Source organism: Zonotrichia albicollis, chromosome 12, assembly GCF_047830755.1.
Source record: "Zonotrichia albicollis isolate bZonAlb1 chromosome 12, bZonAlb1.hap1, whole genome shotgun sequence".
Taxonomy (NCBI): domain Eukaryota; kingdom Metazoa; phylum Chordata; class Aves; order Passeriformes; family Passerellidae; genus Zonotrichia; species Zonotrichia albicollis.
In genome coordinates this window covers 16,927,841-16,955,617 of record NC_133830.1, presented here as the reverse complement: position 1 = coordinate 16,955,617, position 27,777 = coordinate 16,927,841, and the positions used below count along the sequence as shown (strand labels likewise).

The 27,777-nt window shown below is 43.2% G+C and overlaps 1 protein-coding gene across 3 annotated transcripts; it reads right to left on the bottom strand.

Moving 5' to 3' along the window:
• Window positions 1–587: 587 nt before the first annotated feature.
• On the bottom strand, window positions 588–25,586 carry SHISA5 (shisa family member 5). Of its 3 annotated transcripts, none has more exons than XM_005485547.4 (7): window positions 25,306–25,586; window positions 22,016–22,087; window positions 21,383–21,439; window positions 20,154–20,204; window positions 6,606–6,721; window positions 5,725–5,943; window positions 588–3,605 (listed from the first exon to the last, which is right to left on the bottom strand). In XM_005485547.4, exons 2-7 carry the CDS (start codon window positions 22,042–22,044, stop codon window positions 3,529–3,531), a joined length of 549 nt encoding a protein of 182 aa, XP_005485604.2. In that variant the 5' UTR covers window positions 22,045–22,087; window positions 25,306–25,586; the 3' UTR covers window positions 588–3,528. The 3 variants fall into 3 exon arrangements, with proteins under 3 accessions (XP_005485604.2, XP_026648226.2, XP_074406203.1); XM_026792425.2 differs by lacking the exon at window positions 25,306–25,586 and adding an exon at window positions 24,779–24,801; XM_074550102.1 differs by lacking the exons at window positions 20,154–20,204; window positions 21,383–21,439; window positions 22,016–22,087; window positions 25,306–25,586 and adding an exon at window positions 18,757–18,914.
• Between the last annotated feature and the right edge of the window lie 2,191 nt (window positions 25,587–27,777).

Here is a 27,777-nt window from a genome sequence, read left to right as displayed (position 1 = left end):
CTTTTAAATGCTACATTAGAATGTAGCTGGCAATTCAAGGTAATAATGCTGATACACTAAACAATTCACTGCTGTGTTGTGTCATATAAAGAATACTCTTGACCCGCTCAAAGAAAGTATTTTCAAGTGAAAGACTAATGAGTTAGGAGTGTGAATACAACCTTTCTAAAACATTTTTATCAAAACTATAAAATATACAAACACTTCAGCAAAAACATTTTCAGACCACTTACCTCATGCTGAATTGCTCAATTTGATGAATGAGGCACAATACTCAACACACAAGTCTAAACAGGTTGAGAGGATATTTTTAATGAAATGACAGACTTCCTTAGAATCAATCCTTTTGGACTTGCTTGGCAGCAGCCTGTCAGAGGATCATTCAGCAGCTTACACTGTCCTTGCTGTTATCTGTAATTTTGGTTGGGCTTCAGTCTCACCACCAGAAGTGGTATTTCATGATACAATGTGACCCGAAGGACACTCACTAACACCAGCTGTCAAACACATGAAGGAAAATGTAGCTTTGCAGACACACCCCTAAATAATACTCAAAATGAGGCTAAGAAAACCAAGTTGACAGAATGTACTTCAAACACTGAATTTATTACAAAGGTGCATAGAGTTTATGCCATTTGGTTTGAATACTTATGTTGAACCTACAAACAACATACAAAGCGAGGTTACAGTATGTAACAAAAGCAACAATGATTATCTAGTAAATTCAATATTCTACTGTCTTTAATTTCACATAACATTTCTGAAACAAAGGCACTTACAGAATTAAAAAAAAAAAGATATATCAACATTTAAAGTCTTAGCTCCCTCCCCCCTCCCTAAAGCACTGTGGAGAACAAGTGTGATGTGAAGGCAACAGCTACTGGGACTGACACATCAGCAGTGCTTAAACTGAAAACTTCTGCATCGTCTCCATCTTTTCTGTAACCATCCCATTCTCGTCAGTATCTGAAAACAAGCTTCAACAAGGCTGCAGGGCAAGAACCAAAAAAATTTGGTCCTCCACCTCATTGTTAATGATGATTAATGCACTAACAGTAAGAAATTAATCACAATCTGATTAATTTTGAACTGGACCATTTTCTCTTCTTTCAGTAAGTTTTGTAAGTGAGTTAGTAATAGTACTGCTAAGGCAGCTGCTTGTACATTAATGACTGATCTCCTCACTTGCAAATAGCCATCATTTGCACTGATGGAAAGGTGTCAATTTTCAGGCTCCTTAACCCTCATCTCCCACAGAGAGCAGTGGCAATTCAGGACAATCTGTTTGGTCTGTACAACCTCCACCCAAAGCCTCCTATTTGGGAATGTCCCTTACTGCTACCTCCTTCCTTTGCTCCCATCTGCTCAGGGATGAGGACTGAGCCATCCTGCCATGAAACTGCAGATTTCCCTCTCACAACCCAAGCAGGACACTGTGACTGCTCCCTCTGTCACACCAGGTGGGGACAGAAGAGCAGGGCACAGTGACAGCCTCAGGAACCCCACAGTGGGTGCTGTACCTGGGCTCTCCCTGGCTCCACACAGGCTAACAAAGCTGCTGGAACAATCTCTGCCCTCCTTCTCCATGAGTAAGCACCAGGGGTAGGATCTGCAGCATGGGATTTATTTCTGCAGTTCCTCAGTGCTCTCCCACAGAAACATTCCAGATTCCTAAGGCAATACTTCCTCCTCCATACAGAAGACACCATCCCTTTTTGGTTGGTCCCACGTAACATCTGACAGTGTCAGGAAGTTTTGCCCAATTTCCCAGCTGATGTGGCAGGAAAGAGGAGGAACACAGACACAGGATACACAGATAAATGCTCTGTAAGTGCCTCTTGGCACCATTTAATGCTATTAACTTCAACACTCAGAGAGGTGTAACAGAGGGGCACAGGTTGTCATGAACCCCAGTGTAAAAACTTTCAACAAGTTTCTTCTGAAATGCCCTGAAAACTTTCTTTAAAAAAGAATCTGAATAATCCAGAAATAGACTCAAAAAATCAGGAAGGGGAACAAGGCTGCCTTTGACAACAGCAACTTCCACCCACTCTGTGAGGTAAAACAATGCCACCAAACAATAATATACCCCAAACGTAGAATGACAGGGCAAATGGCTCAATGGCCTCTCTAAAAAAGTTAAATCAGTGTAAAAAATATGTTAAAATTATTTCAGTGATTATGTCACAGTGATACATGCAAATAACTACATAGTTCTATGAGGCTTAACAACAAATTGCATTTCAATGTTGGAAAAGACAGAATTGTTGAGGACAGTGAAAAAACCCCCCACCTTATTTGTTTGAGCAATGAAAGATTCATAAGCCTAAAGCCCCAGCAGTGTTAACAGCCATGACATGTCTCCAGATGTTTCATGACTGAAGGCATTACCTTCTTAAATAAAAATACATTACCTGCCTGTGACAAATCCTTCCTTTCCCTGACTTCTCATCCTGCTCAGCTTTCTGGGAATGCTAAAGACAAAGGGGAGGTTAATGCTCACTGTGGCCCCTCACCCAGCACACTGTTACTCCAATGCAGACTGGATTTATAAAGCTCTCTAATTCTTAGGTTCCTGCCACCTACAGTTCCCACTAGAGACAGTGGAAAACCCCTGAGCATTTGAAAACCCCAATCTTCTGCTGATATCCCATCCCTCCTGTACAAGAATTCCCTCTCTGTGATGAGGCTGCCAAGGTACCTCTGTTAATGTGTCATTAAGGGGCTGATTTTAATTCCAAACTCATCAACAAGCTCAATTAAGTTTGTCCAATACTAGCTGAACAAAAAATACTCATCCAATAACTTTTATGGAGAATTTTCAGGGTTTCAGCTTTTGATCTATTTGGTCCTTTAAGTGGCAGAGTGTCTGTTGATTTCTAGCTATAACATCCAGTGGAGGCACAGTTTATAAACCTTAAAATTGGGACAGAAAACAAGGAAACAACCAACTCATGCTATTTAGAACTAGCTCAAAGGCAATTAAACATGGTGTACTACCTCTTACCAAAGGTAAATGTGATGCAAAAAAGGAAAATTCCCTTTTGAATGATAAATGAAATGTATTAAATGGTAGCTTACCTAACAATAGTAGCTTCAAAACAGGCAGAACTTACATAACATGTATCAGGTAGTTTCTTAGAGGTTAAGATTTTACATTTTAATACTGTGCAAAAGATTGCTACAGCTTTGGGTATTTGACAATGCTCATATTAGACCATTCCTCTCAAAATTACTGCACAGCAAATGGTATTGTGGTTGTGTATTTATGAAATACTCTTTCTTCTTGCTTCTCTCATTGGATCTAGAGCAAAATCTCTTTTTGTATTTGCTTGAGGTATAAATCAACTTCTGCAAGAAAAATACTCCTTCCTTGGAGCATTAAAAAAAAGAAGATACTGAACTGATTTTCACTCTACTTTAACACAAAATTGTTGTCTTCCAGAAAAATATAGTACAGGAGCATGGTGTAAACAGAACAAATGATATTTTGAAAAGTTTTGTATGCAGAAGCACAGCAGAAGCTTTTCAATAGGTGGGCTTCTGAGGATCCATGTAAGCAGGGTTGTAAGGGGGCTGGGTGGGATAAGGAGCTCCAGCACCAGCTGCAAAAGCAAAACACAAGAAAAAAAAACAGATTTGTAAAATGTACATTCTGAACTCTACATATAAAATGGCAATTTCTGTTTTGAGTGCACAGTTAAGAGGTTCATCCTAGCCAGCATCTTAATTGGACTTGAAAACAGCTTGTCATAAAACATCTGCATTTCAGAAGTAAGAGCACAAAAACTTTTGTTCTTTTTGGCTTTGGGGCTTTTTTGAAGCTGAGTGTACATGAGCAGCCTTTAGGGGAGAACCCAGCCTAAAATAAAAGGAACAGATCTGGCTCAAAAAAGAGCCAGTGGAAGTAAGGGGTGCACATACAAGGGGATAAACTTTACAGTGTGCTGAGGGAAAAAAACAAAACACTGGTAAAAGGACTAGAGAAATCATATTAGGATTCCTGCAAGGAAAATGCTTTCCTGCTAAGTGTCAAAAAATTAATTAAGGAAGTAACATAAAAGGGAAAAAAAAATCCCACCACTACTGAGCACATGAAAGAGTTTGACTTATATAGCAGATGTGCATCCCTTGGAAGAGATTCTTATTTTCTACTGCTCTGAGAAAAGCTGCTCTAAGTGGCATCTCCATTTTCAGCTCTGTCAAACAGCACAAGTTTGTTCAAGCAGCACCTGAGCAGATCCCTGGAAAGTGCAAGTGTGGTTATCTTGTGCTGATCTGTAAAGTGAGTGGGCTTGGCTCCTGTGTGGCAGAGCAGGTATTCTCCCCATGACATAATTAACAGCCTGCCCTTGGTTAACAGGCAGGAGAAATGAAGGGAACAACTCTCACTGGGAGGCATTTTCAGCTGCCAGCACTGAAAGTGCCTTGGTGTGTTCCCAGAAAGAAAAAAACCCAAAACAAAACAACTGTTTAAAAACTAAAAACCACCAACAGCCTGAGAAACCAGAGAGCAGGAGAAGTGAAATGACTAATTTATTGGCTCCCTCATATGAAAAAGATGAAGCCAAAGCACTTTGGCATAATCCTGTCAAACCCACAGCTTCTTTGGCATTTGTAACAGAAAAACAGAGTCAACACTCCTGCCAAGTCAGTGTTTTCACATGTGGGGCTGGTTTGCACATTATTAATGTACAATTTCTAACTGTTTGCAAATCTTTCACACCATGAAAAGCCAATTTATATCCAAGCTGTCCTGGAAGTTACTTCCTAAGGGCATTATCTACTAGTCAGGACTATACTTTGTTATGTAAAAGGATGACCAGTGAGGTTTGTAAGAGAACAAGATCCTACAGGTCTTAAAAGTTTAGTTTTGGCCTCTCTGAGCAGTCTGGAGCCAATTGCTCAGAGAACAGCTCTTACCAGCAGAAATGGGAATTAGTCATTGCAACAACAAGGCTGCATGAAAACAATGCTGTGAAAGAAGGAAAGCTGAAGAAAAAAGATTCTGATAATTCTAACTACAAGTTGTCAACAGACTTCTCCTTCCAACCCCTTTGTCACGGACAGGGACACCTTCCATGAGACCAGGCTGTTCAGGATTCCATCCAAACTGGCCTTGGACACTTCTGACGTGTCCATAGCTTCTCTGGCCAACTTGTGCCAGGGCCTCACAAACCTCACAGTGAACAATTTTTTCCTAATAACTAATCTAATAACCAGTTTTATATATATATATATATATAATAACTAAACTTGCTGTCCTTTAGTTTGAATCCATTCCCCCTTGTCCTGTCACTACATGCTCCTATAGAATAGAGCTCACAGATACTAAATTAGAAAGGAAATGTGGAAACATCCAACTCATGTACGCATATATATGTATGTATGTATGTATGTTAATTGACTTTGATTTTAATATTAAATGTCAGCTGAATTAGTAAAATGTTCTACTGGATCTGCTGACAGTCCCACACACTGCCAAACTTTGCCATACAGCTCCAGCTCACACCTCCTCTGGCAATGCTTCACACAGAAACAGTGAGAGGGAAATTTCCACCAGGGTGAATAACACCATCCACCACAACCTAAACTTTACAAAATTTGTTTACATTTGTATTAACACAGCCATAGACAATAATAAATGTAAATAACAGAAGATCTGCTCCAGAGCAGCTGTCTCTGAGCTGTTCAGGAGATGAGAAGCACTTGGTGCTGCCTTACCTGCCACAGTTTCATGGTAAGCTGGGGGTCCTGCAGGCTGGGTGGGGTAAGGAGGAGGGTACTGGGCAGGGTAGGGAGCCACGGGCATGCCTGGCTGGGGCTGCACAGCCACGGGCTGGTAGCCTTGGTACGGAGCTGCTGCATAGCTGGGTGGCACTGCAGGCTGCTGGGGATAGGCAGAGTGAACCACGGTGGTGGTGGTGGCAGTGGTCACCACAGCTACAGCAAGGAAAAGGAACATGGTTAGTGCTGGTGGTCCCTAAAGAAAAACCCCCAACAACTCCCAGATTGTTGGGAATTTAGCTGCTAGAGAATGGAAAAGTACAAAACCATGGCTAATTCCAAGTCCTGCACCTGCACAGATAGCAGTGTCCTTGGGCCTAGCTGTGGTAGTAATAACAAACAGTGAAAGAGACATGAGAAAAGAGAGATGTAACCCCTAAGGAATGAAGAAGAGTTAATAGTATAGTTTAACCAATAGATTGCTTGGCTTACAGAATATTCATAAGCTTATTACTTGCTGTATAAGTGTCTGATGCTCTCTTCAATAAACAGAATTTGCTTATCACTCATATTGAGTGTCTGAGTCTCCCCTCACCGACAAATGGCTCGACCCCAACAAAAGTCCTCATTTCTCTGCGACACCAGATCCCCCACACAGTGGGATGGAAGAGAACTTCTAAATGCTCAGAAAATACTCCAAAACATCTCTCTGCAACCTCACATTCTGAAGTGCTTAAATGCTGATTTTTAATATTTAGGTATTGCAGCTTCTAAGCACAGTATTTTCACCTCTTATAGGAACACAATTTTCCAGGAGGGATAAAAAAAAAAATCTTTTTCAAAGATGTGAAGAAGAAAATAAATCCGGAGCTACTCACGGCGTGGTCGTCGACATGCTTTGTACAGACAGCAACAGGAGCAGGTGAGGCACAGAATAATAGTGACAACAATCACTGCAAAAACAGTAACTCCAATGGCAATGAGGGTTCCAAAACTGCAAGACAGAGACCACAGAACTGGTAAGAGTCACTCCTTAACCAAACCTGCAGAGAACACATTGCTCCACCTCCAATCTCTCAGTCCTTATTGGACCAACAACTGTGCATGGCAGTGCTGAGGGAGGTCAGGTCTGCTCAGGCAGGGGAGCTGAACCACCCCTGACAAGGGGTCTCTGGCCCCTCTTGTTTTTGTCTGACTGTGACTGTTGTTGTTTTAGTGTGAACACACAGGCTCAGAGCAAGCCCATAATGAAGCACCCCACCTGTTGGGGTGACAGCAAGTTCTTCCCACATTCCCTAAGACATCCCAGTCCCAAACTCAAGACAATCTCAGCCCTGAACAGATTCTTGGCCTCTGTAAACCGTTATTTTAGAATCCATGTTTCATCCAGTTACGAAGAACTGAAATCCTGACTTTTCTGCAATAGCAAGTATGCCAGGTTACATTATGGGACACAGAAACACTGCCTAAAACTCCCACATTTATTATGGGAAGACCAGAGATTACAACAGCTTTAACTCCTGTGATGAGCACCAAATGATGGAGGCAGACAAAACCAGTCACCTCTCAAAGCTTTACAAGTTTTATTTACCACATAGGGGAGAAAAGATATCACAGCAAAGCCAGTGACAATCCCCTTAAAGTGCTAAATGACATTATCTGTTTCCTACTGTCTGAAATCAATAAAGCCCATCTTCCATGGAAGCCAAAGTCTCCAGCACCCTTCTTTCTTAGAAAACACACCATGCATTGGTTTTGGGAACAATTGCAGGAAGTCAGTTTTAAAGAACAATCAGCTATAAAATGAAGACTAGAGAGTCATTTTCACATCCATCCTGTTTTTGTTTGTTGGTAGAGATTTTGGCTACAGAGTTCTCTTTGGTTTTTTTCCCCAGCTCAGTTTCCTGTTAACAGCTTTAAAGAAAAAAACATCTCCATTGCATCCAGCAATTTTCACTTGGCTATCAAACACCCACCAAAACACCCAGTGAAAATTGCATTTGAGTATCAGTGATGCTAACTGGAAGGTTAAAAAACTGACAAAAAGAATTGCAAAATGCTTTGCCCTAGCCCAAATTTAAAAGATCTCACCTCAGTGTCTTCTAGAGCAACTTAACCCTTAGTAAGCTGAGCACTGACAAATAGAAAGGCTCAATTTAAAATGCATTCTTTCACCTTAAGAGAGGGTGCATCAATTTTATTCTGTTTCTGCAAAAGGTAGAAGAAAAAGCTTGAGTCAAACACAATGACTTTATGAAACTGTAACTGTGTCTGACTGAGCCCTGATTTTGTGAAGCACTGTAGATACAACCATGGAATTCTGAATGGGATACAGGAAGCAGGAACTGCTGCAGCCTCCTGAAGTAACAGTGTCAGAGACACTGCAGGAAAATAAATGGATTACTGCAACACAACCACAGGATGTAAAGGTGAAAACAATGTGTTGAGGAACACATGCATGTTTTGCCCCATTTATTTGCACAGAGCATTTTTGAGATGCTGACCCAAACCCCCGCTCCTAAACAGCCAGCTTTAAGTGCCCTCTCATCCTCATGAGCATTATCTTCACTTCAGCACAGTAAGCTCACAGCCAGCTCATCACCATCCAAATAATCCCATTTCTTTCCAACCTGGTGTAAAAAGCAAAATACAAATGTGATTTCAAGACAGGAAGAAAAGAGAGAGAACTGCACTCAATGGATTCATACACTGAATCACAATCCTGATTCCAACGTTCTCAGGAAACAGCAAGAACACCTGTGACAAACAACAGACACCTTCAGAAACTGCAGGACAAGAAATGCCAACTGCAATTTCTGATACTTGTGCAGGAGCCAAGAGCTTTTTCTTTTCTCTTGTTTCCACTTTGGACCAACCCTGACAGAGCTCTCTCACTGGGGAAGCTGACATTGCTTCCTTTATACACAGCTATTCTCCACCAACAGCAGCACAGACAAAGCAAAGAAGTTTTCCAGATTCTTCCTTGGGTTTTTTCCCCAGAAAAGGAAAAACACCTTTTTTGTAGTGAACTATGCTAAGAAATTCTTGTGTCAAGGAAAGAGATTAGGGCTGACAAAGACAACTAAAATTCTTCACTTGTACAGACAATGAACTTCTTAGAACTTTAGCAAAGGCTGGGCAGAATCAAAGATACCAGAAAAATTGAGAAAGTGGAGAAATATTTACTCATAATAAATTGCTGAGCACAGCAGGAAACTGGAACAGCCCCATCATCTTTCACAACCAAATCAATTTCTGATACAAGGAGAGAAAACAGCACAAGCCCACCTGCAGCCAAGCTGAGGGCCATCAACAGACAAAAACACTGACCATGGGCTCCATTTGTTTGTTTTTAATAAAGTTTTCTGCTCAATGAAGCAGATATCTCCTATTTGCCACCTCTAATAAGGAACACAACAAAAGCAAAGTTAAAAAGCCAACACACCACGTCCTCATCTTCACCAAGCTGTGAGAGACACCCTGTGCATTTGGATCACTTATTCCTTGGCAAAATGACACAGCCAGGACACAAGGACAGGACATTCTGCACCCATCTTCAGAAGGGTTAAATGCAGACACATGTTTGAGGTGCAGGTGTGCCAGGTGTACAGTTCTGTGTTTGTGTGTGCAAACACTGGGATCCACTCCTGCCCACTGAAACGCTGTCTGATTGCTGCAGACCAAATTATAAACGTTCAGCAAAGCCCAGCAGGTCAAATAACAGAGAGGAGTTAGCTCTTCTCAGTTCTTTAAGGAGTGCAACAATGGTTACTGGCAGGCTTTTTTATCACCTACTGCACAGCAGGTAATTTTCCTGCCAGTGCTTGGGTTCATTCAGGCTAATGTCTTAGAACAGCATAAAATAGAGACATTTAAAGTGCTGTCAACTTGTAATTCATGCCATCAACACTCTCTTTCCACACTAGAGTTCTTCAAAAATATTTTTTTTCTAAGTATTTTTATTGACAACTCTTTTGGAATTTCTGCATGGTCAGTCCCTACCTTACTGCAATAATATCTTTTTTACTGCCCAAGGAGTACTGGTCCCAGCATTTCTTTAGCATTTAAGTGATATCCCACTACTGAAAAAGGTGCAGGAAGGCTGCCACTAATGGATGATGGTCAAGTGAAGTCAGAATGGTGCTCAGTATACTCAGTGAACCTTGTAACCTTTAGGAGACAAGATATTCCAGGTGCTGTATAAATACTCCCTTGCAGTGTGCTAAGTCCCTTCTTAGACAAAAATTGCTTCATTTGATTGCTTTCACCCACTGAATCTGCCTAAAGGGCCCTAAAATATTTGGAATAAACCATATCCACACTAAATGATAATTTAATTACCATTAGCATTGTACATAAATGAAAAAGAAACGTGAGGGATTGCTGCTTACAGATCCTTCCCCTGAATGGTTAACCATTGTGGGATCTCAGCACCTCAGGACTGAGGTGCCGAGTCACTGAGACCACCCTTGGGGGGCTCGGGAGTCCTGGAATGTTCCAGAAGTGTCTGGTGGCTGCACTTTGATCCTACACAGAAGACGACGCCTGTATGAGGATAGGAGGGTTTCACTGGGGTGAATGGTGAAGGGATTGGTTAATTAGAGAGTGAAACACAGGGTTTAGGATTTCTGTACAGGGGGGTTTAGAGAAATAAGATGGAGGAATTGGGGCGTGTCCTGTCCTTCTTCTTCTTCTTCTTCTTCTTCTCCTCTATCTTCTGTGGTGATGGTGGCACTTTGGGATTGGTCATTACTAAAAGTGCACCGGGCAATAAGGGTGAAAGGTATTGGGGAAAAATGATAAATATTGTATATGTAACTTTGGGTATAAAGATAGGTGACCGCCTGGAGGGTGAGACAGTGTGCTCATGGCTGGCTGCTGAGCAGAGCTCTGTCGGGCCGAGAGAAAATCTTTTAGATAAACAATTAATGAGCACCGAGACCGAGAAAAGAACTGAAGCCTCTTCTTGTCCTTTGAAACGCGGCTGCCCCAAGGCCACCCCGGGCCTTTCCAGGCCACCCAAACAGCCGAAAACCGGACAAACCATGAGAAAACAAAGGCCAATGAAACCAAAAGCACACCTGAGCCTGCCTTGTGCAAACAAACGTCAGAGTGCAGCAGTGCAGGGCTCTGCTGGCGTCAGTCACATCCAGCTTGCCAGACTCCCACATTCTATATACCATAGGCTAAAAAAAGCACAGTTATCAACAGCTTGAGCTCATTCACTGACATTTCCTGCTTCTTTCTCTTCACAGGAAAGTGAACTTTTGCCAATGATTTCATAAAAAACAAAATCGAACCTAACAGCGGTTTTATTGCAGCAATGACAAACTACAACTTCTCATAAAATGTACAGAAAAGCAAATAGGGAGAGATTTATTCCATTTATAAAAATGGAGAGATAACACCCTGCCCTTTCCTATCACCACCTCTCTCCTTCCTACCCCATCCTCTCACCACTGAAGTGTATCTGTAATGAGAATGCATCTCAGACTCACCTTTAAAGCTAATTATTCACTATATCTATCAGCTCACACTTGCCTATTTTACCCCTTTCAGAAATGCAACAGACATATTAAAATGTGAGAACCAAGACCAGGATCTAAATAATACTATTTGTAGAAGTTAATTCTCAAGGCAGTTGTTCATGTTGGAGATCTTGAACAGTCAAATGGAAAAAAAATGTAGAGTTTATTTAAAGCAAATATCAAAGTTTTGATTCCAGAAATGTATTTTTAACTCTTAACAGTTTGAATCACTTAAGTCAGTGACATTTTGTAGGCTGATACAAAGGAAGTTTTCACATATCTATGCCTTCATGTGAGTAGGACACACCAAAAATTTTGTCTTAAAAGAGAAAAAAACATCCAAATTAACAATGAGACCACCTAGTAATGAAAAATTAGCTTAAGCAGCCTTTTTATTGTGCAAGTTTTAATCTATTCCAAGATTTGTTCCATGCTTCGAGAAACACATTGGCAAGGCACTTTTCAAAACAAACATTTACAAATAGTGAGTTATGGCTGTAACACAGGGTGGTCTGGAAAGACTTCAAAAGATCATTTAGGCCATTCCTAAAAGTAAAATAAAAAACTGAGTATATGCATGTCATTCCTTAGTGCTCCAGAAAAGGATCCAGTTCCCAGAAATGGAAAATATCCACATGAATTCCCTGATCAGGTGTAGGGCAGGCCCAGACAAGTCCCCAGACAGAGATGCCTAAATAACATTTCAGTCACAGCCATCTATTGCCACATACTGCCTGTGAAGTTCAGCAGGAAAATAAGGCTTTTTTTTGAGCCTTTCAGAGGGATTAGTTTTTACAACTTAATTAGCAACACACTTGCTCAGTTGAATGTTTTAGCATAAAAATTCAAACCGTAAGAATCACTTTCCTAAAGATGAAACGAAAATAATTTACTATTGCTCAGAAAGCAAACTCACAGGGAAACATCAGCCTGATTTTAACATTTACAAGAGGGAGCAGCCTAATTTAGCAGAGCCAGGAGCTTCAGCACAAGCAGGCAATCAGAACCCAGAGCAGAGTGAAGCCTCCTGGTGCAGGAGCAATCTCAGTAATCGCTGGTGCAGCCTTGGCCACCTCCCCAAACAGGATCTCTGCATGATCAGGAAGCTTCCAAGTGATTCTTGTGGCAGGCAACAGGCAGCCTGAGACTCAGCCTGGGCAGCGTGGTTTCAATTCTGCAAAATCTTGGTTGTTTCATCAGACTGGCAGCTTTGAGAAAGTGCAAAGTCATTTTAGGAGCTCTGCAATGCAGTGAAGTGTGGATTGGAATTGTGATGTTTGGTGTTTCAGACAAATGTTAACTCAATTAGCACTTCAGAGGGGTTCAACATTAAGGGGTTCAGTCCCTTAATGGTGTGAAAAGGGTTTTTTCACTTTATTCTGACAAACCCCTCAGAGCAGCACCAGCTCAAGCCATCACTGACTGCAAACTGCTCTAGCAGGGACACAGATTAAATGAAAAACCCTAAAATTCAGCACTACCTTCCATAATTCTTTCTGGGTAGTCCCAAAAGGAGAGTTTGCAAGGGGAGCCCCAGCAAAACAAGCCCATTGTTTACCTGCAGCATAAACAGCCCTGGGCTGCATCCCCAGAGCCCAAAGTGAGCACAGCCCAGGGACCCAGCTCTGCGTGAGAAACGAGCTAAAACAACAATAATGCCATGGGAAGCAAGAAACTGCAATTGCCAGAGTGCTACAGAAAGGAGAAGGTGAGAACCTTACAGGAAGAAGTTTGCTAAATATGTGCTGAATGGAGCCTTTAGCTGTTTGTGCAAAGAGGAATGTGATGTGGATTACTTTAAGCCCAAAATAATAAACCTCAATTTTATACACAAAGACCTACTGGAATTAAGCTAACTACTATTTTTTAATATTATATTTACATTATTTTTTTTTAATTCTCCATTTTTTAAAAATAACATGTTTAGCACAACGTGTTCTTAAGCAGCCTTTAAGAGAAAGTGGCAGGGAGGGAACTTCCTGTAGTTTGTGGTCTAACTCAGACATCTGACACCCTGATCCAACAGGTTATTATGGAATATGTATACAAGCATCTTTTCTTGGTCCTTAAAGAGTGCATTTGTACCAAATATGTCTATGTATATAAATCCCTTTGTAATACATCCTAAAAATACAATTTTCTGGTGAAGCTTGCCAGGAAATCTATTATTGTACACTTTGTAGAAAACAGAGTAATTTCTGTAAGTAACTGATGCATTAAAATATGCACATAACAAGGGGAAAAGTCAAGGCTGCATTGAGAGGGACTGAAGTCTTTCACCAGCAGTGCAAGAATTAACACTGCAGCCCCAGATAATTTTCAGTCTACTGGACTCAGCATACAAACTGCCCTTAAACAGAATTAAAGGCATTTGCTTCTGCAGGTGGGAAATAAATTTCAAATTTTCCTTTAGTGGCAAAAAGAGAATGTAGAATGATTACAGATATTTAAGGCAAACAACATGAGTCAGTTCCCTTCCTACCACCCACTTCAAGGACACAGGATGTTACCCCCACACCCAAATTCAAATTTGGCAATGGGAAGGATTTTTCTTAGATGGTTAACTGAATTAGCAGAACAAGTTTAACTGAAAAAAAACCCCTCCAAACCAAACAAAAAAATTATTAAGTGCTACAAAAAAAACTTCCCCACAAAAACGGCAATATTATGAATTTGCTACTGCCAGTATCATACTAATTCTAGAAGCAGATTTAAACAACTAATTAGAAACTAACTTGGCCAAAGAGTTAAAGTTTTTTTTTTCCTGGCAAATTGAAACCTGGTGTATGACCTGCCAAACAGACTGGAACTGCAGTAAAAGGAAGTTTGGACTGGGTTACACCCACCTGCTTTGCCTGCCTCATAACCCAGCTTTTGTAGGAAACACACCTTCTTCCTTACCCATATTACTCATCTATCATCACATATATAAAATTTCCAAATACTGTGTTCAGGCAGGAGCAAAGTTTGAATTACATCAATTAATTATCCTGCACTGCTATGAAGTGACATCCTGCCCCACATTCCCCTTCTCTTCTGGAATATCAGTCAGCACAACAAGGATCATCAAGGAAAATCCAACACTGTACAAACAAGAACAGACCATTGCAGAGGTCACATCTGGCCAACCATTCTTTTAAATGGCATCGATTATTAATGAAATCTTCACCAAAGAGTCACAAAAGTGACTCTGGTGACTAGTGCCTTTCACACCCTAAAAAAAACAAAAGGAGGTTTTTAAATTTACTTCTCAGTGGAATTGAGAGCCAGAGATCATGCTAATAAAAACAGAGGTGTATCACATCAAAAATTAATGGTATAAAATGTTTTGAATACAAAGCTTCTGTCAAAAGGCCAATGTCTACACAATTGGTAATTTCCTGAAATGAAACCAATTTGTTTATTTCACAGAAGACCCTACAGCTGCAGTTTTAAAAGGCTGGGCAATTTGAGGGTATTCTCCTCCTTCCATAATACATCTACAAACACAACCTGTGGCAAATGTATCCAGCTACACCTCAGGCCATGACTTTTTTTATGGCAGTATATGAAAAAGCAGAGTTGGTGCTCAAAATGCTCAAATTTTTACAGATTCTAATAAATAGCCATCATGGTCTTTGAAACATGTTTTTAAAGGATTCTCTGTTTCTTGGGCTATAGGATCTTACCCTACCTGCAACCTCTTGCACAAGCTCTCTCCAGAGCCAGCTTGTATGTTAAAAATTTACTGTTTTCAGAGTTACACAGAGGCACAGGAACACCCACAGGCACAGGGAACACTCCACCCTGCTAGGCAGCTACAGTCAGTGAACACAAAGCACAGGAAAATGAACTCCTGCACAGAATCCAAGTGATCAATCTTGCTGTGCCCCTGTGTGCTCAGGCTGTTGCTGTCACCCAGCCCTCTGTGGTTAGCAGGGCACACTAACCCAGCCATGCACATCTGCCTCTTGCAGCAGGGCAGCATTTTTCAACCTCTCCTTCCTGCCTGGTTCCTGAGAAAACGAAACCTGAAGTGCCTACAGCAGCAGAGACCTCAGCTCAGAGCCCTCTGCCGCCTTCAGGCAGTTTCTGCACCAAGAACACACTGAACACAAAACCAAAGGCAATGAAAGTTCCCACTGCTAGTTGTGCAAGCTGATGTTTACTCTTCAGGCTAGTAAAAAGCATGAAACATTTCTTTAAGTAGTTTAAATCCAAGTCTCAGTTGTTTCCAGGCAAGAAGCTTACGTTCCTCGGTGAGATTAGCCTGTGCTTGAACACGAGCCTCACAGAACAGGCTGGATGCACTTTAACTCATTTATTTACAGAAAATATCAAGGACCAGCACTGGAAAAGAAATCCTCTGCTCATTAAACAGAGACTGCTTACATTTCTGCAAGCTTTTTCCCAATTTTCATGGAGTGTTCCCTCTGGAAACCTTCCACACCCACCTGGACACATTCCTGTGTACCCTGCTCCAGGTGACCCTGCCTTGGAGGGGGATTGGACTGGATGATCTCCAGAGCTTCCTTCCAACCCTAACAATTCTGTGACTCTGTAATTATCTTCATTATTTACTTTCTTACCTATTACAGATCCTGGAATATCCAAATATACCAGAAAGTTTAAACTGGAGTCCCTGATAGTGTGATAGCAGGGGAGAAGAATCAGGGCATAGTTCAAAATCATTTTTGACCTTGTCTGTGGAGAAAATATGGGCTTGAAAATATCTAAACAAGACAAAGAAAACCAGGATAATCACATCTTTCACTGTTACAAAGAGCTGGTTTTGCCATGTTAGCATGTAGCAGCCTCTTGTAGACGTCACATTCCAACCAGGCATGGATTTTCTCTGTATCACCAAAGGACAAGGAAGCCACAACACAACATGGCTCAAACCCCAAATGAGCACATCCCCACCCAGCAGGGCTGGTCTGTCTCTGCTGGCCAAAGCTTCCCAGGAAAATGGAAATTCTGCCCCCCCTTCTCATAAGGAGGAACAGCCTTGCCTCAGGCATTACTGTACCTGTTACACAATCTGCTGTAACTTACAGGCAGAAATTCATTCAGACACAGAGCCAAATGAACTGTGTACACAGACAATGTGAAGTTTTGTTTCCAGTATCAGCTGCCCCAACGACATTATTTTCTTCTGGAACTGATACAGATGTTCTGAACTGCTCCACCTCCTTAAACACTCAAATACTTCACAATTAGTTGAATTGTGGATATGAGTCATCTAATTTCCTTTTCCAGTAAGGGTCACTATTGGAAAATCGGCATACCAAGGCTAAGTAATCACACTACCAATGAAAATAATAACAAGTTCTGACCTGGTGAATCAGTGCTCTGCTTTTTCCACAGTTTCCCAAAATGAGAATACTACATACAGCAGAATGAAAAGGGGAAACCAACTAAATTAACCTTACTACTCACAATCCATCTTTGAAAGCAGAGTAAAGCAGGGGAAAATTCAGTAATCCAATTAAAATGGGGGGGAAAATTCTGAAATATTTTCCAGTAAACCTTTGCCACAACACATTCACTAGCAGGAGAAATTGGAAAAATCACCTATGGTCAAGGAAAAATGGTGACAAATGTATAAAGTTCAGCACTATGAAACCTGTGCCTACACCCTGACCTAAAAGCTCCACATGATCTTTAAGGGCTGATCAACAAAATAAAAGGCCTGAATCTGAGTTAATCCTGATTTTATACTTTTCCTAGAATGCTTCCATTTGCTTCCAAATGCAGCATTCTGGGAAGCAAAATGCTTTCAAGTACTTAGAAGTGCATCATTAACACACTCTAATGGAGTGTAATTTACTGTCTTTGAAATGTCCAAAGATTACAGCACATGGACCACTTGCAATGTGAAATGCCCAAAATGCACACCTGCCTCAACAGCACCTGATACTCAATACAAATACTGAAAGACATTAATATCAAAGGATGATACTAAAAAGGAACCTATTGGAAGCTGGTGCTTTGCTTGCACTTCTGCAGAAGACAGAATAAACACAGCAAAATAAGCAAAAGTCCAGACAAACTAGAAATTGCTCTGCCAGGCATGAAACCAAAGAACAAACATTCCATCAGTAGCCCTTCCCTAACCCTGTCCTTAGAATTAGGGCGTAATTGTGGCAGGATTTCCAAGCAGGGAGAAGAAACACCCAGACCACAGAGTCCAGTGGCAAGTCCACAGGTAGTCTGTAACTCACCCTCAGAAAGGGGAAGTTCTCTTAACAAGACAGGATTTGTGAGCAGGGTGCCAGGGTGGCAACTCGATCTAGAAATCAGCCTGATGCAAGAATGGGGAACCAAACACTTTCTGACCTAAAAGGCCAGGAAAACATCACCTCCTTCTCAAGGGCAGTGTCAAAGGTAGTATTTGTAACTCCTAAGAGAGAACAGGGCACTAAAGGAAGTTGCCCTTTTTGCTTCCTGTCATGTTACAAACTGTTCAAAGAGAACGCTCATCTTGTTGGAGATACAAAGAAATATTCTGACATCAGCCCTTCTCTCACCACAGCGAAGAATTAAACTAACATAGTCATCAAGAAACAAGGCAAAACCTGCCTTTTAAAAAAAATTGGCACTGAGAGAGAGAGGGTGGAGTATACCTTGCAGGCAAGGAAGCAATACAGCTCTCCAGAAGGAATTCAGCTTACTACTTGGTTAAAAAAGCACAGAAACCTCAACATACACAACACCAAATCCCAGGCACTGTCTGTAACCAAACAAAAACTACTTGGTGTCCCACTGGTTGCAGTCACACACAGTGCCACTCACTGAAATTCCCAGTACTGAAACACCCTAAATGGGACAGCTCAGTCATAAGTCATTTTGGAAAGTTCTAACATGGTTTTCCTTCAGAGTCATATCCAGATGGCTTTTAAAGGACAGTATTCCTATGAGTAATTACTACCTTTCTAATAAAATTGCCTAACAAGAAGTTCGATGTCAGATCGAGGCCTTTGCACAACACTAATTTTTCAAAGCTGCAATGTAATTGAAAAGGAAAAGAGAAGGAAGAAGAAATGTCTCTTCTTATGCAGAGACATCCACGGTTCTCTTTTAAAACATTCCACAGCTGAAAACAAAGATAATTAAAACAATTTATCTGCTCTTTCCTAAATGCTTTTTTCTGTCATTTACAAGAGCAAGCAGACTTCACGATAAGGCTGTATTGGAACCACACATCTGAAGACACAAGATCAGCCTAGCTGAGAAGGGGCATCCCTCCTCCAAAATATTTGTTACATTAAATCTCCTCTTTATCGAAGACACCAAGGCTCCAAGACATGCCCGTGCCCCATCACAGCCCCATGCCCGTGCCTATCGCCTTTAGCGCGGCTCCTTCCTCCCCCGGTGAGGATGTGCCCGGACTAACAGAGCGCGGCCCCGCTGGCAGCCGCTACCGAGCCCGCTCTGCCGGAGGTCCCGGGAAGGCCGGGCGGGCTCCCCGTGCAGCTGTCGGTCCCGTCCCGAGCCCCGAGCCCCGAGCCCCGCCGCTTACCCCATGCTCGCCGCCGCCGCCGGCCCCGCGCCCGCCGCCCGGCCCCGCGCACGTCACGGCGCCCGCACCGCCCCTTAAAGGGGAGCCCCGGCACCGCCGCGATCCCCAGCGCCCAAAGCTGCCCGGAGGCATCCGAGAGCCAGAGCTCCGGCACTGCCCGGCATAGCAAGGCCAGGGAGTGCTGGAGCGAGTCCAGGAGTGCTGATAAGATGTGCACGATGGTGATAAGGAGACAGGCTGGGAGAGCTGGGGCTGCTCACCCCGGAGAGGAGAAGCTCGTGTGGACACCTCCCGGCACTTTCTGAAGGAGCTACAGGGAACCGGAGAGGGGCTCTTTGCCAGGAACTGGAGTGACAGCACAGGGAGGAATGGGTACAGATTGAAAGAGGGGAGATTTAGGTTGGCTAAGGAAGGAAGTTTTTACTGTCAGGGTGGTGATGCACTAGAACAGGTTGCTAATGGAAGCTGTGGATGCCCCGATCCCGGCAGTGTTCAAGGCCAGGCTGGGTGGGCCCTCAGTAAGTGGGACATGTGTCCCTGGCCATGGCAGGGAATAATACATCATCCTTAATGTCCATTCCAACCCTGTAACATTCTGTGATTAATCCCTGCCCTCCCTTCATCATCTTCTGCACTGTGAAAAACTGACACATTTTTCCTGTCATCACCAATATAGGCTTAAAGGAATTTACTTCTTCCCAAGATTGAAAGAGATGGAGAAATATTGACAGAAACTGCAAAAGATGCTAGAACACCAAGGAGGTACTTCAAACAAAAGCAGACTTTCTTATAGAGCCACTGTGGATTTTCTAAGAGTACAAAGCACAGAGAAGTAAATTAAAACAGAGGATGTTCCACCTCATTGTGAGGAAGAAGTTTTTTATGTTAAGAATGGCAGAGTCCTGGAAGAGGCTGCCCAGGGAGTGAGTGGGGTGTCCCCTCTGGAGACATTCAAGTCACACCTGGACACATTCCTGTGTCACCTGCTCCAGGTGACCCTGCCTTGGCAGCAGGGTTGGACTGGATCTCCAGAGGTCCCTTCCAAGCCCAACTATTCTGTGACTCTGTGCTAATGCTCCAACCTTCTGTTCAGCAGGGAGGATGCAGGTTATCATATACAGAGACTGTTATGTTCTAAATAGCAACATCCAGCTTCTTCCTCATGTCTCTCCTTCCAACACACACACGGATTTTGAGGGCTCCACACTCTTAACACACAAACTAGTATTTCCATTTTTGTATTCTAGCAGCACAGAATCATGGAATTGTTTAGGCTGGAAGAGATCTTTAAGATCACTGAATCCAACTGTTAACCCAGCACCGCCAGGTCCACATGTCCTGATTACACAATGAAGAATCTCTACACAAATCCCATTTTAAAAGCTTGCATGGCTTACCCGGGGCCAAAGTCCAAATCAGGATCCTGAAATATGTCCGACTCAGAGATCCTGTAACAAGAGAATTCATGTCAAAAAATGGAATTTATTACTTATTAAAGTTGCCTAGCCAAGTTTCAAGTGCCTATGAAAGGTAATGTACACTAAAAGAAGAGATTCTTTTTGTTGCCTCTGGTGCTAAAAGTATGGATTTGACAATAGCCTGACAGTACTGTTCCAAGGCAGTTTTGCAACATCCAAAACCAAAAAAACCATACATAGATTTGCAGCAGCTGTAGATAAATGCATTTACTGCATTAGCCCTAAGGAGCTAAAGTTAGTCAGTGATTAACAACAAAAATCAACAAATACAGCTTTTTACTAAGCTCACCTTCTCCACTAACTAAGCTTAGTTTCACTCAGGTATGCTCTGACAGGCATCCCTGCTCTGGGGAGGAGAGAGGAGCAAGCACAGCAATTTGTCCACCAAGTGGGGCCATATGCTCATGCTCTACATGGAGAAAACCAAACACCAGTTTTAAGAGGGTTTCTGCTACCTTCAGTCAAACTGAACCAAAGTGTGACATTTCAGTGTCACAGTGTCCTCCAGCTGGCTAAAGGATCTCTGACAGTCTTTGCTCCCACACTCCAGCTCACATCACCATGGCCTGCAAGGAGCAGCTCTGTACTTTGAACAAGTGCTCTTTGCCTGGGTAAGGGGAGTGATGCTCACCTTCCCTGCAGGGATGTGGCTTCTGTGCTCCACAGAGACAACAACATGGAGCTCAGGCCAGCGTGTCACCCCAGACACCCTGCAGTGGTTAAGCCCTGCCTGAGCCGGGGGCAAGAAAAGCAAGTGGCTCAGCTCAGGTGTGAGCTCAACCAGCCTCGTTCATTCTCCACAGCAAGCCTGGCAATTTTCCACATTACCCACTCTGTGACTACAGTAATGACTCCACAAAAGGGGGTTTTAGAGCCTGTCCTCTCTGCTCTTTGGGATGCCTTTCCCTTGGTAACATTCTCCATCTGGAGCAGGTACCAGTGGTACCTTTCTGGTGTCCTTGAGCATCCTAAAGTGGGAAGTTAAGCTTTCAATAACAAGGACTTTCCACATGATATGGTAATACTGACACAACAATCATTTTAACAAGCATCAATGCATATTGTATCAGGCCTTGAAGCCCTCCCACAAAGGTAAAAACAAAATCATATTAAAGCTTCATCCCAACCAGTTGGTGGATGCAGTTTACCTAATTTTCTCGGCGAGATTCTTTAAAGCTTCCAGAGGGTCTTCTGCATCAGGAGACCTTCGGAAAAATTAAACAAAGTATTTGAAAATTATCAAGAAGACACACATCAGTTTATGCATTAATTTATCCAGCTCATTGTTCCCTTTTTACAGTTAAGTAACAAGCATTAATGTAGATCCCTGATAGAGATCTAGAAGAGAAAGGTCCTTTAGGAAGATTTAACCATTAAACACTATGTTTTTATAATTTGATGACAGAACTGCAATGTGTAGTATACATTCACTTTGCCTCAATAACTTTCATTAAGCTGATTGCACTGGAATTTTTGTTCATCATATTTTAGGAATACATTAGAGCAGCAGTGTCGATCCAGACAAGATCCACAGCAGAAATCAGGACAGGATTGTGCAAGTTGTACCTCACCAAAATAACAAAATATATGCCTGACAATCCTCACCCAGAACTGAGAAGAGTTACAAACCAACTGTTAGTAAGTAAAGGAATAATCATACAAAGTCTTTTCCTCATCCCGATCAGATCACCTAAATTAACATTTAAATATGCTGAAAGTACTTGGGTCAGGTCTTACAAACCAAGAATTTCCTTTTGTGTATAGTAGAGGCAAATACTCACGTCAGACACGCAGAGCAGCTCATCTTCATTAAGCACCTCTATCCAAATGTTCACACAGGCATAAGCACTAAACTGCACAAAAATATGAGATGCTGCTGTTACTTTCTTCACTGTATCTGATAGAAGCTACCAAATTATTGTAAAGACTCAAAGAGCAACATGAGTTGCCAAAAATGTTAAAAACATCAAAAGGCCCGAAAATCAGTTAGAATAAAATGTTACATTTTCCTAGAGATTTGACTTGATGGAAAAGATGCAACACCACTGTGTTCACTGTAGGTTTGGATTTCCCTGCGACTTGGTTGCTTGTACCTGTTGCTTTGCTTACTTCACAGAAAATCCTAATCCTGATAATCCATTGCAGAAAACAGAGATATCATACAACAGATTCTTAGAACTAAAATCAGTCCAGCAGCATTCCCACTGCAAGCATCACCTGGTGCAGCTCCAGTGGTAATCAATGGGGATGTACCAGGATGGATCCCTTAGGGAACATCCCACACCTCAGAACTGCATTGGGCTGACACATTCCTAAAGAGAATGCCTGTTATCTCTGTCCTTGCCCTCCCAAGCCTGAGGAACTGCACCATAAGAATGGCAAATTAAAAGCTTTTAACTGCCACAAAAAAATACTTCCCAAAGCTCAAGCAAAGTCATTTCCCAAGAAGGGTATTACTTCATTTTTCAGTGACAAATTCTGCAGTCAGCTGGTTTCTATTCATCATTTTCCTTCCTATCAAGACATAGCCTGATATCTTGCTCCTAAACCACACTCCATCCAAAAACTCAAATTCCTTCAGGTGTAGTTGTTCAGAGAAAGCAAACAAAAAGAGGCAAAGACAGTATGTAAACTGACTTGAACATCTGAAAATTCAGTTTTCACCCTCCAGCATCAAAAAATACCTGAATACTGTTGCCTGGAATAAAACACAAAACTTTTCCAAACAGCGTTAAAATGATAATATAAACGCAAGTCTTCAATTGACAGCCTTAATAGAGCACAATATGGTGATATGCACACACAATACAGTATTTCTACAATTTTGCTAAGATTGTACCTACAAATACTGTCCAGTAAGAAGAGCAGTTGGTTAGGTAATTTCCCCCTGGGTTCTGCCCCATTGGAGCCTCCCCTCAATCTTTTTCAACCCTACTGTTTACTGTGTCTACAATACAAGCTGCAAAACAAAGTGTCCTTGCTACACTAAAGGCAAGACTAAACAGAATTTCAAGAATGTATTAGTAAGGGTTTGGTATACTATGAAGGAGGACAGGAAAAGTACTACAAGTTAAACTTTGTACAAACAGCCTAAAATGTTACAAATACATGAAAAATACATAAAAGCTAAAAATATTTAGGCATCACAGCCAATGATAAAAAGAAGAAAATCTTTTAAGAGTTTCAATATGGAGGTTCATTAAATAGAAACAAAGAGGAACTTCTGTACCATAGTGCAGTACATTTTACAGCTTTACATATGCTTACACGTGGTCGATCAATTTTTTCTTCTGCAAACACCTAATGACACCTGACCCCTCCCTCCTTCCTCTGTCCCTAACAAGGAAATGGCAGGTAGCTAAACCAACTCCAAAATACTTCGTGAAATTACACAGCAGGGCAGCCAACAAAATTCCTCCCTTCATCTCACAATTGTACTGCTTCAGCACAATAAAGTAGCGAGCAAAACCAAAGGCCGAGGCCAGCTCTCAGGTGGCTGAGCTGAGCCAACCAGGGCCCAGCACACAAAAGAATAATCTGGTGCCTCTGCTTTGTTCCTCTCTTCTTCCATCAGCTGTGGCATCCATGAGACTTCCTCAACTGACTGAATTCTCCAGCTCATCAACTGATGGCACTTTTCCCCCAGTCGGTCTTCTGATGGTTTGATTATTTGAATTACCTGAGAACAGCCCTCATCCAACCCAACAGAATCTGGTTACTGAGGGGTTCCTCCTATCCCGCAGGGCATCACCGTGATGATTTCATACCATCAGTACCACACAAAACCTTTAAACGCTGACCAAGTTCCATCTCAAGAGCAGAGCTGCCAGACTCTTCCCTTGCAGTCCCCAATCACTGCAATAAGCACTAACTTCCACCCCTATTTATTCAAGGGCAGCTTGCACAGTTACAGCTATAGCACCTTGGTGGTGAGTCAGCTTAAGGAATCCTTCTTCTGGCGCTCAAACCTTGAAATACTTACAGATAAGTAAGTACTTACAGATAAAACTCTGACAATGTCAGCCACACTGATTTCAGCTCAGCCCCCGAACAAACTGTGATCCTGGATTACTCTGACCAAATCAAATGTCTTCTTGTGTATCACAGGCAACTTTTCTGCACAGGTTTGGGCAGAATTTGATCTCTCTGATCAAGTGATGCCACTGATATATAAAATACAAAGAGTGCTTCTCCTTCTCTGAGACCCCACCAGCTAAGTTCTGTGATCACATCCGCTTTTTCTAATGACAAAACTGGGGAAGACCACACGGCCCATCCTCTAAGCACAAAAACAAATCAGCAACCAATAGGGCTGCTGCAAAAAAAACCCGATAATCAATAACAGCATTTGATGTATGAACACATTCATCAAACAAGTTTACGTAATCATGCGTTTTATATGATATCATCACTAAGCACTTAAGTGTTTATACTATCTTTCAGTAAATGGGAAGAAGTTACTGTATGGGGGGTGAAAAGGTGAAGGTTTTTGATTGGATGCTTCAAGAATAACCCGCAGCCACTTCACTGCATCATTACCTCACCTTAGTTACCAGCAGCCCCTATCATCAGGCCACTGCTGGCAGACAAACCCACGTAACTTCAGCAGAACTTTTCCCTCAGCAGAACTTTTCCTTCGACGAACCCAAATGCGCGCCACAACAGCTGAGCGCGTGTGGGCACCTCCCGCCGCCGGGACCACGTGCCCCCAACACCGCGGCTCCACAGCCCCCAGAACACGATTCCACGGCCTCACGAAACACGGTTCCGCAGCCCCCAAAACCACGGCTCCTCGGCCCCCAAAACACAGTTCCCAAAATCACGGTTCCACAGATCCCAAAACCACGCGTTCCTCAGCCCCTAACACCAAGGTTCCTCAGTCCCCGCCCCGGCACGGGCGGCAGAGCTGAGGGGGCCGAGCTCGCAGCCTGGAGCTCCCCACGACGGGGGCTTCGGCCGAGCCTCCCCGGGGAATGTGATCACCGCTTCCGAAAGCGACGCCGGAGCCCCCAAACCCCCCCTGAGCACCGGGGCACCCCCGCTCGCCGCTCCCGCACCATCCCGCGCTCACCAGCGGCCAGCAGGAAGAGGAGGCAGAGGCCGAGCACGCCCCGACACAGCGGCGGGAGGGCGGCCGCGCCCCGGGGGCTGCAGGGAAGGGGCGGCCCCGGCACGGGAGAGCGCTGAGGCGGTGCCCGACCCCCGATCTCAGTTCCCTGTTCCCCGTTCCCCGGCTGCGGCTCCCGTTCCCCAGCGCGGCTGCTGCAGTACCAACTGAAGGCTTCTTTCTCCCTGAGGGGACACCTCACCGCAGTATCATGGAACCGTTCAGGGTGGAAAGGACCTCTGAAGATCATCGAGTCCAATCTGTGACTGATCACCACCATGTCAAGCAGACTGTCAAAAATAGGTTAGAAACTATTGTAAAATAGTTCATAACTGCTAAGCATGTACTGTTAAAAAGTTTGGTTATTATATTGTAAAAGCGGTTAAAAGTAGGTATAAGAAATACGGTACTCTATGTACCGTATTACACCTAAGTAAAGTGCATCACCCTCCAAGCCAGCCTGGACAGAGCTGTAATTGCCCAATCGAGCGCTTTAAACCTTCGTGCAAATGAAGGATCCAAAAATAAACCAATCCAAAGGAACAAAAAACAGTATAAAAAGGGGGCATCCGAGCCAGTGGGATCGTGTGCTGCTCCACCTGGAACATCTGGAACATCTCTGCTCAAGAAAGGAAGATCCAGCACCAGCTCTGCAGCATCCTCACTCATCAGGAACACTCCTGCTCGACCCTCCAAGCTTTAGGCCTTATAATAAAAGCTGAAATCACTTTAGCTGTGGGAGTGTGCTCCCGTTTATAACAAGACCATGGCACCAAGTGCCACATCCAAGCTTGCCAAGGTGTTTGTTCCCTGAATGAATCACTTCTGTCAGCATCTAGCTAATGGAGTTATGTCATGCCCCAGCCTTGGAAGGCCAAGCAAAATACAGAAAGGCTGGTGAGAAAATCCCAAGCACCAGAGTTTGGCTTGCAAGGTGGTTGGTAAAAGAGGATCTCTGGGAACACTCTAAAGGCAGGAGCTGAATGAAGCAGTCACTCCCAGCAGTGTCACACACCTAGTATTGTAGGACTTCTGGGAAGCCCAGGTTTCTATCCTGATCCTGAATTGCATTTCAGACCTGAATTCTTCAAGGCTGGATTTCACATTCCTTTTCCCTATTCTGGTTGTACCTGAGCCATTGTCTGGTTGTTGTCCAGGCAGGTTCCCTAGTGGACTCTGATGCTGGCTGAGGAAACATTCCAGCTGCCTGGGCACTCCACCTGAGCCCATAGCCTGGTCTGCCTTCCCCTAGGGACTGCTCCTGCCTCTGGATCAAAAGCTGTGCTACAGCACTGTTGCTAAAGAACACCAGGACTGATGAAGCAGTACCCTTCTCAGTAAGCTTCTAAGGGTAAATGGCCTCTGCTCTATACTTCCCGCTGGTTGCCTTTTTTCCTTCACAAGACATCCTCACAGGCCTTCCAGAAAGTGTCTTAAGGAGAGGTTTCAGTCACCCCTACCCTACCTGCTTCCTCCCATACTGCAGAAACTCTCACTGACAGGAGAGGAAGCTCAGGTGTGTTAGGAGGTGACTTGGGAGCACTGGCAGAGGTAAATGGTCAGCAGTCCAGAGGCTGGCACAGGCTCTTCCACACAGAATCCCTTCTCCATTTCAGGTAAATTCTTCAGTCTGTTTGGATCCAGTTGAAGAGTCAGGACAGTTTCTTGACCATGTCTTAGATAACAGTGCAGTGTACGCCAGAATCTTGGGTTAGTCAAGACTTGTGACTAGAAGGAAGATCTGCCAAGTTCAAGAGCTTTCCCAAGGTAGTTTCTAGGAAAAGGCTATTTCTTGAGCTCCACCAATGCTATAACCAAATGCATTTGTGAATTGTGTATTATTTTCCATACCTGACCTGAAGGTTGTATGTGAGTTCAAGAACTGTATCAAGTAGATTGTTGTCATATTTGCACACAAGTAAACATTGACAGAAGTGGAGAAATTCTGTTGCTTTCCAGAAGTGAATTGTTCAGCCAGTCTACATCTCCACTGTGCCCCAGGGTCTGGTGTTAAGATGGAAAGAGTGACTGAATTGTGTGGTGTTGTGATTTGCCCATACCTTAGGAGAGTGAAGGACTGCAATGTTATTGTTTCTCAGGCAGAAACCTTTACATTTCAATGAGTCTCCTGTGAGAGGCCTGGGTTTAAAAGCAAGGAGAAGCCACACAAGGTCAAACTTCAGGACATAGAGCATTTTGTTCCCAGTGGTCCTATGGCCAGACACTTTTGTCAGGCCTGAGAGAGCCTCCAGTGCATTTTATTGTGCTGGTGAAGTGGGGTCAGGGCCAGAACTGGGGCACTGTGCATGGCAGGTCCTGCAGTGGCATCTGGGCTGCCTGTGGGGATTCTGGGCCAACGCTGCAGGCTGGAGCAGCCTTGGATCCACACAGGTCCAGGGGTGCTGGAGTGTCTGGCATTTTCTGGATCTGGGGAGA